The sequence below is a fragment of the Castanea sativa genome, chromosome 2, assembly GCF_040712315.1.
Source record: "Castanea sativa cultivar Marrone di Chiusa Pesio chromosome 2, ASM4071231v1".
NCBI lineage: Eukaryota > Viridiplantae > Streptophyta > Magnoliopsida > Fagales > Fagaceae > Castanea > Castanea sativa.
In genome coordinates, this window is record NC_134014.1 from 35,135,847 (window position 1) to 35,144,837 (window position 8,991).

Here is an 8,991-nt window from a genome sequence, read left to right on the forward strand (position 1 = left end):
AGGCCTGTAAGCCAGTTCATGCTACAAGGGTTGGAGGAGTTGTCCGATGAGGAGAGTATCTCCTCGGATGGGTCAAGTAAAAGTTATAGGACATGTCAGGGTGTTTGGAGAGAGAACTCTGGAAGATCTGTTGGGTAAAGGCATGATCCGCACAGTTATTAGAAGGAAGAACGTATGAGAAATATTAGTGGGAAAATATTGCTATCACCGCATTAAAGACCCTGCACCTACCTCCCTGGCCGCATTAATGGGGAAATGACCTCTGAACAGTAATGTTTAGCCTTCCAGCTATTGTTTGAAGATTTCTAGAGGGTGGTAGATGGGACAAGTATCTAATAGGGTAATTTGTGCTACACGTGGAGGAAAAAGGGAAGAAGAAGAAAGAGATAAAAGAGGAAGAAAGGGCATTGGAATGGGGATCGCAGAAGAACAAGAGAGAAAGAAAGTACTGTATACTTTACCTTCAATTTTGGTCTATAATTCAGAGAAAGAATAGCTATATAAGACTTCCTCGGCTTATGTCCGAGGAGGATTTCTCACTGTTTTCATCCTTTGATTGTGTGTGAAGTGGCAATCTAGCCCTCTATCTATAGTCCAATATCCATAAGACCTAGGTTTCAAGCCCACACTCTACAAATTTGATTGTATAAGGCCATTTGGGCCTGAGCCCTTCACGAGTTAGAGTCCAGGAACAAATTGTGCGCTTACAATTGGCGCCGTCTGTGGAAACCTAGTGCTTAACGAATTGGAACATAATAGCAGGCTTAGATTCGCATCATGCAGAGTCTCAGGGGTCCTCGCGTGAAGATCATTTCGAACGTCTCAAGTGTTAGAGTGATCGAGAGGGAAGTGTGCATACGGTGCACCCCGGTGCAAGCCATTCGCGCGGTGGAGGCAGAGCCACCCATGAGGATGATGCTAAAGCCATGCAGAAGGAAATCTACCACCTTAAGAAAAAGTTACGCCGTGTGAGACGAAGGCGAGCATCATCTCTTTCTAATCCTTCTTCTGAGGGCTCCCAGGGAAGCAGTTACAGTCCAAGGTCCAAGACTTCTCCTAGCGAAACCTTCTCGTACGAGAAGGAAGAGCTTCCAGGTCGTAGGCATAAAAAATTCCCCTCTAGGGGCTTGGGAAACGACGCTATGAGCGGGGCGTTGCACTAGATCTCTAAGTCCCCTTTCTCACGTAGGATCGAGAAGGGAAAGCTTCCACGACGGTTGACCCAGCCCACTTTCAGCATCTATAATGGCAGGACGGACCCAGTTAAGCATATGAGCCATTTTAATCAGAGGATGGCGGTACATTCTCAGAACGAGACCTTGATGTGCAAAGTCTTCCCCTCTAGCTTGGGACCTGTTGCTATGAGATGGTTTAACGGATGAAGGTGGGTTCTGTTGATTCTTTCATGGAACTTACTAGGGCATTCGCGTCTCGATTCATTACATGCAGCAGAGTTCCTCGGCCTTTGGACTCATTGTTGTCTATGGCCATGAGGGAGGGTGAGACCTTGAAAACGTATTCTGACAGATATTGGGAGATGTTTAATGAAATCGATGGCGATTTTGACAAAGTGGTGATTAATAGCTTCAAGGTGGGCCTCCCAACTGATCATGACTTAAGGAAATCTCTGACCAAGAAGCCCGTACGGAGTGTACGTCGACTTATGGATCACATTGACTAGTATAAAAGGGTTGAGGAAGATCAACAACAAGGTAAGGGTAAGGCGAAGGTTATCCCTCAGGAGAAGAAGAATTTGAGGTCGGATAGGTACAATAACAACAGGCCGAGGAGAGATTTCTCTGGGCAATCTGAATCAGCCACTCCTCAAGTAGTTAACACCGTATTCCGAGAACCAGCGCACCATTTGCTGGAGAAAGTCCGTAATGAACCCTACTTTAAGTGGCCTAGTAAGATGGCTGGGGACCTTATGAAGCGAAATCAGAACCTTGTTTGCCAACACCATCAGGATGTAGGCCATACTATTGAGAACTGCCGAACACTTTGGAACCATTTGGAACAGCTGGTCAGTGAAGGAAAGTTGAAGTAACATTTATATCAGCCCAATGGGCAAGGAAGCAATTCAGGTTCGATTAACCAGAGGAATAATTCATCTCTGCCCCCCTTGGGAATGATTAATGTCATCCTTGCAGCTCTAGGCAGGACCGGTTTCTGTCCTACTAGGGTGATGTCTGTATCACATATCCTCGCCGAGGAGTCTAGCTCCAGGCCGAAAAGAATTAAAGGTGCTTCTTCGCCTATCTTGGGCTTCTCGGACGAAGATAAAGTTGGAATCATCCAACCGCATGATGATGCCCTGGTGGTTACTCTAAGGATAGGGAACTACGAAGTGAAGAGGGTGATGGTTGATCAGGCTAGTGGTGTGGATATTATGTACCCTGATTTGTTTAAGGGGCTGAATTTGAAGCTCAAAGATCTTACGGCTTACGATTCACCACTGATAAGTTTTGAAGGGAAGGCCATCATACCAAAGGGACAAATTCGTTTGCTGGTTCAGTCAGGTTCGAAAACAGTTGATGTGGATTTCATTGTGGTTGACGCTTATTCCCCATATACGGCCATCGTCGCAAGGCCCTAGCTGCATGCTTTAGGTGCTATTTCCTCAACTCTACATGTTAAAGTGAAGTTCCCGTCGGGAGGATGAATTGAAGAGATTCTCGAAAGCCAATCAGTAGTAAGGCAGTGCATTTCAGCTGCAGTACTGCATCAGATCGAACCAGAATCCTTGACCTTGGCTGCGAAAGACTTATAGCAATTAACAACTCTGGATGCGCCCAATGCGACGACAACAGAGGAGGCAATGTGTGAAGAATTAGAGAGATTTCTTATTGATGATGACCCTGAATGGTTCTTTCAGGTTGGGGTTCGGCTACCACGTCGCGAGAAGGTGGAATTGGTGATGTTTTTGAAAAACAATATTGACGTATTTGCATAGGAACCTTACGAGGCTCCGGGAGTTGATCCAAGTTTCATTTGTCATCATTTGAATTTCAATCCTGCCATTGTTCCCAGGAGGCAACCACCTTGGCGTTCTTCTAAAAAGCATGCCGAGGCTGTCAAGGAAGAGGTGCTCAAGTTCAAAAGAGCTGGGGCTATTAAAGAAGTTTTCTATCGAGAATGGTTGGCACATACAGTAGGAGTAAAAAAGAAGAACGGGAAGTGGAGAGTATGTGTAGACTTCACAGACCTAAACAAAGCCTGTCCCAAAGACTCGTTTCCAATGCCTCGCATTGATCAGCTGGTGGATGCTACAGTTGGGCATCCTCAGATGAGTTTTTTAAATGCCTTCCAAGGCTATCACCAAATACCTTTAGCACCGGATGACCAGGAGAAGACCGCCTTCATTACTCCTACGGGAAATTATCACTATAAAGTGGTGCCATTTGGTTTGAAAAATGTAGGGGCTACCTACCAAAGAATGATGACTAGGATGTTTGAGTCGCAGCTTGGAAAGACTATTGAGGTATATGTGGATGATATGGTGGTGAAAAGCAAGATGGTACTTATGCATGTGAAAGATTTGGATGACACCTTTCAAGCGCTTATGAAGTACAAGTTGAGCCTTAATGCCTTTAAGTGCTCTTTTGGGGTGGGTTCTAGTAAGTTCCTAGGCTACATGGTGACTCATAGAAGAATAGAGGTAAATCCGGCGCAGGTCAAGGCCATCCTCAGCTTACAACCACCTCGGAATCCAAAGAAAGTTCAAAAGTTGACTTGGATAACTGCTACTCTCAGTAGGTTTATCTCTTGGTCCGTTGATAGGTGCAGACCTTTCTTCCAGTTGTTGAATAAGTGGAAAGGATTCGAATGGACCGAGGAGTGTGCTTTAGCTTTTCAACAACTTAAAGAGTATATTTCCCGGCCACCCATCATGTCTCGGCCAGAGGTCAATGAAGTCCTATTTGCATATATAGCTGTAGCTATCCATGCTGTCAGTTTGGTTTTAATTCGGGACGACAGTGGTGTACAGAGATCGGTTTACTACGTCAGTAAATCTTTGAATGAAGCTGAAGTGCATTATTTACCTTTGGAGAAGGCGATTCTGGCCGTAGTGCATGCTACGTGGAAGCTTCCTCACTACTTCCAATCCCACACCGTTGTGGTTTTGACTCAGCTTCCTCTTAAGTTGGTATTGCGAAGTGCTGACTACTTAGGGAGGATAGCCAAGTGGGGAACTATTTTAAGGGCTTTAATATTAAGTATATGCCTCGCAATTCTGTGAAGGGCCAGGTCCTTGCTGATTTGGTGGCAGAATTCACCGAGCCTTCGCTAGAAGAAATAGCGAAGGAGTTGCACATGGATGAAAAATCAGTTGGCATGATCACGTGCAAGAGAATTCCGGTTTGGAAAGTATATGTTGATGGGGCGGCGAACAAGAGAGGGTTAGGTGTCGAACTTGTTTTGGTATCCCCTGAAGGAATGACCTTTGAAAAGTCGTTGAGGTTGGCATTCTCGACCACTAATAATGAGGCTGAGTACGAAGCTGTCTTAGTTGGTATGGATATGGTCCAAAAAATGGGGTAAAAGTCAGTTCATATGTCCTCAGATTCTCAGTTAGTCGTGGGCCAAGTGATGGGGACCATAGAGGCTAGGGATCCGAGAATGCAAGAATACCTGACCAAGGTCAAATGTTTACAATCCAACTTTGATTCTTTTATCCTAACACATGTTTCTAGAAGTGGAAACACAAATGCAGACTCATTGGCCACTCTGGCAACGTCCTCGGTTCAAGGTTTGCCTAGGATTATCCTCATCGAAGACTTGCTGAAACCTGCTTTAACAACTGCAAGTGCCATCCGTATTCATCAGGTAAGACTCGGACCTAGCTGGATGGACCTTGTAGTTTCTTTTCTAAAAAGCGATGTTTTGCCCGAGGAGAAGTCTGAAGCAGATAAAATTCATCGAAAGGCACCTCGATTCTGGTTGTCTGAAGATCAGAAGTTGTATAAACGCTCCTTTTCCAGACCATACCTGCTGTGTGTACACCTCGAAGCGACGGAAGCACTTTTGGAAGAATTGCATGAAGGAATTTGTGGAAGTCATACTGGAGAGAGGTCCTTAGCCCATAGAGCTCTGACCTAGGGATATTGGTGGCCCAATATGCAGAGAGAGGCTCAGGACTACACGAGAAAATGTGACCAATGCCAGAGATTTGCTCCCAACATCCATCAGCCTGGTGGTGTCCTTAATCCTTTGTCTAGTCCCTGGCCATTCGCTTAATGGGGACTGGATATAGTAGAGCCTTTCCCGAGAGCTGTGGGAAATAAAAGGTGGCTACTCGTGGGAACTGATTACTTCACCAAGTGGGTTGAAGCTGAGCCTTTATCAAATATTAGGGATCTAGACGCCAAGAAGTTTGTTTGGAAGAACATTATCACTAGATTTGGGATACCTCACACACTTATTTCAGATAATGGTGTGCAGTTTGATAGCAAAGTTTTCAGAAATTATTGTAGTGATTTGGGCATCACAAATAGATACTCCACTCTAGCATATCCTCAGGGAAATGGGCAGGCCGAGGTCGTTAACAAAGTTATAGTCAGTGGACTCAAGAAGAGACTGGATGACGCAAAGGGTAGATGGGTAGAAGAGTTACCACATGTTTTATGGACATATCGGACTACACCATGAAGATCCACAGGAGAAACACCCTTCTCCATGACTTACAGGGCCGAGGCAGTGATACCTTTGGAATCTGGGTTTCTGACATTAAGGACAAGCTCTTTCAGCCCAGAAGATAATGGTGGTTTGCTAGAGAAAAGCCTGCATCTGGTTGAGGAGCGGTGAGAGGCTGCCATGGTTCAATTGGCTTATTATCAGCAGAAGCTCAAATGAGGATATGATGCTCATGTGAAACTAAGGCCACTTGCGCCTGGAGATTTGGTCTTGAGGAAAGTCATGGGTACTTCCAAGAATCCAGCATGGGATAAGCTCGCACCTACCTGGGAAGGAACATATCGAATCACTTCTGTAGCAGGTATAGGGTCTTATCGCTTAGCTGATCTAGATGAAAAAATTGTACAACGCCCTTGGAATGTAAATAACCTACGAAGGTATTACTATTAATGAAAGACACTTTTGTCATTTTTGTTCAAATATCATTATGTTGCATTTCGATTCATTATTTTAAATATCAAACAGAAGCTTGGTCATGCATGGTCCTCGGACCACATACCTCGTGGAAATTGATATCTTATTGAATGTTAAACAAAACCTTAGTTATGTTGGGTCCTTGGACCTTTTACTTTGGAGAAATTAACATTTCGATCTATTTGTTTTAAATATCAAACAAAACTTGGTCATGTATGGTCCTCGGACCATATACCTCGTGGAAATTGATATCTTATTGAATGTTAAATAGAACCTTTGTTACGTCGGTCCCCGGACCTTCTACTTTGGGGAAATTAACATTTCGATTCATTATTTCAAATATCAAACAGAAACTTGGTCATGCATGGTCCTCGGACCACATACCTCGTGGAAATTGATATCTTATTGAATGTTAAACAGAACCTTAATTACGTCGGGTCCTCGGACCTTCTACTTTGGGGAAATTAACATTTCGATTCATTATTTTAAATATCAAGCAGAAACTTGGTTATGCATGGTCCTTGGACCACATACCTTGTGGAAATTGATATCTTATGAATGTTAAACAGAACCTTAGTTACGTCGGGTCCTCGGATCTTTTACTTTGAGGAAATTAACATTTCGATTCATTATTTTAAATATCAAATAGAAACTTGGTTATGCATGGTCCTCGAACCACATACCTCGTGGAAATTGATATCCTATTAAATGTTACACAAAACCTTAGTTACGTCGGGTTCTTAGACCTTCTACTTTGGAGAAATTAACATTTCAATCCATGCCTTGTGGTTACATGCCTCGTGAAAATTGATGTATTGATAAACCATGGTAAGTTTGATAGTTTACTTTATGCCCCAAACTAAATACCAAGTTAAGTCTTAGACTGTGTGTTGTTGTACCTCATATATTACCATTTCGATACATAATTTATCTGCTGATGATTAAGATAGATAAAGTGAATGTACTTTTATGTGGGGTTATTAAGGATTGAGGTGTTGTAAAGGCTTCACTGTGCATTGGGATATTGAGTTAATTGTTCCACGCATGTAACTTACATTAAGGTGAAGCGAATTAGTATTTTACTATTGGAGATTGGAAATCAGTTAAAGAGAAACTTTTCAAATTTCTCATTAATTCTGTCAAGGGATACATTGGAAATAAAAATTTGAAATAAAAAGGTTAAGGTAAAAGCCCTAATACAAAAAATTATTACATAAGGAAAATGGGTCCTAACTGGCCTATGCCTTAAGTCTTGGTGGGGAGGTCCTATTTGGACTTGCTTGCAGCTTCTTTGGTTTTGTCCTCCTCCTCTATTTGTTTAAGCTCCACTTTGAATGAGGTTTGGACTGGTTTCCCTTTATTCTTTGCCACTGGTGGAGGAACATTTGGCTTGGCATCCTTGCTCGGACGCTGCTCGGCTTCGTCACCTAGTTCCTTCTCTTTGTCGGAACCAGCAGGTTCTTTAGGAGTTGGAATGGGTTCTTGAATGGTGGATGGCTATGTTGAAGGCACTGTCTCGGGGGTAGGTGAGACAGGAGGAAGCTATTCGAACACTTGGATGTCTCGGGGAATCCAAATGTTCTCAGGTTTCCTCAATTCAGAAGTCATGGGGATCCTTGCCACGTTCGGGCTTCTGCCCACACTTGTTGGCAATACTCCCTACATAACTCTGCCAACTCTTCTGTTAGTCGATCTTCTATCGCCTCGACCCCTTCATTGTAAGCAGCCTTCTTGGCAGCCTCCATGGTTTCCTTGAGGGTACGAGCCTCTTCCTTTGCTTGAGCAAGCTCCTTATTTAAGTCAGAGTTTTCTTGCTGAGCTTTGGACAAGTCCTCGTCCTTTTGGAGTAGGATTTTGCGTTGCCCCTCCACCTGGGTTTTGGTCATTTTAAGGCTAGCCTCGGCATCGCTCCTCTCCCTCTTTTCATTTGCCAACTTCTTGGTCAGATCCTCATTCTCCGCCAGGGCTTGGCCTAAGGCCTTCTTGGTCTCGACTCTAATCTGGAGTTCAGTTGTAGCCATTTTTCGAGAGTCTTCCACCCATTTCTCTGTAGCAAAGACTTCTTGAATGGCCTACATTGAAATATTGAAAAAATGCATTATTGTTGAAGCAAATTCAAAATGCGTATGAACGACTTTATGCTAAAGGGTAATGAAAGCAGTAAGATAGAGGTAATTGGAGGACACTTACCAAAGCCAAGTCCCTTTTGAGGGAAAGAAAGAGATATGGCTGAGTCATCTTATCTAGAGCTTCCATGTCCCTCGGTAGGAGAAGAGGCTGCTCCAGAGCGTCAACCAGGTGATGAGCATGCCCTTGCTGGAACGCCCTGATACTGGACTGGCAGGAAATGGGGCCCCATCTAGTTTCAACGCAGGAGACCAATTGGCTTGCGCACGGCGTACCTCGGCCAAGTCACGGCTTTCCCCACTCTCTACTGAAGAGGCACGCGTTTTACTTCTGCCTACTTTTGGTTGTTGTTGTTGCTGCTTAAGTTTCTTCTGCCTCTCAATCTGTGCCTCCTCGGCTTCATTCTTCCTCTTTTTTTTAGGGTCCGGGGCGTGAATCTTGGGATCTGTGGGAGGAGGGGGTGGTGGCAGTATGGGAGGGGGTTGCGATCCAACCGCGCCCTTTTTGGGAGCCTGTGTGCCCCTCCTGGTCATCAGCTTTCTAAGGGTAGACATGTCGTCTTCCTCGGAACTAGTGTCGGGTTGTGCTATTACCAAACCCTTTATGCTAGAAGTTTTCACGGGCACATGTTCTTCGTCTGAGAGGATGACGAGGTGATCCTCTTGAGGTCTTTTAGCTTCTTCAAGGCGAAACTAATCAATTTCCTCTTCGAGCGATTGTTGCGAAGATATTGATTCTTCTCGGATGGTTGTCACC

The 8,991-nt window shown here is 44.2% G+C and overlaps 1 protein-coding gene across 1 annotated transcript; it reads left to right on the forward strand.

The window, feature by feature from the left end:
- Positions 1-3,889: 3,889 nt before the first annotated feature.
- LOC142625266 (uncharacterized) lies at positions 3,890-5,042 on the forward strand. Its single transcript, XM_075798952.1, has 4 exons — positions 3,890-4,157; positions 4,271-4,538; positions 4,695-4,827; positions 4,983-5,042. The coding sequence occupies exons 1-4, from the start codon at positions 3,890-3,892 to the stop codon at positions 5,040-5,042; spliced, it is 729 nt and encodes a 242-aa protein (XP_075655067.1).
- Positions 5,043-8,991: the final 3,949 nt, after the last annotated feature.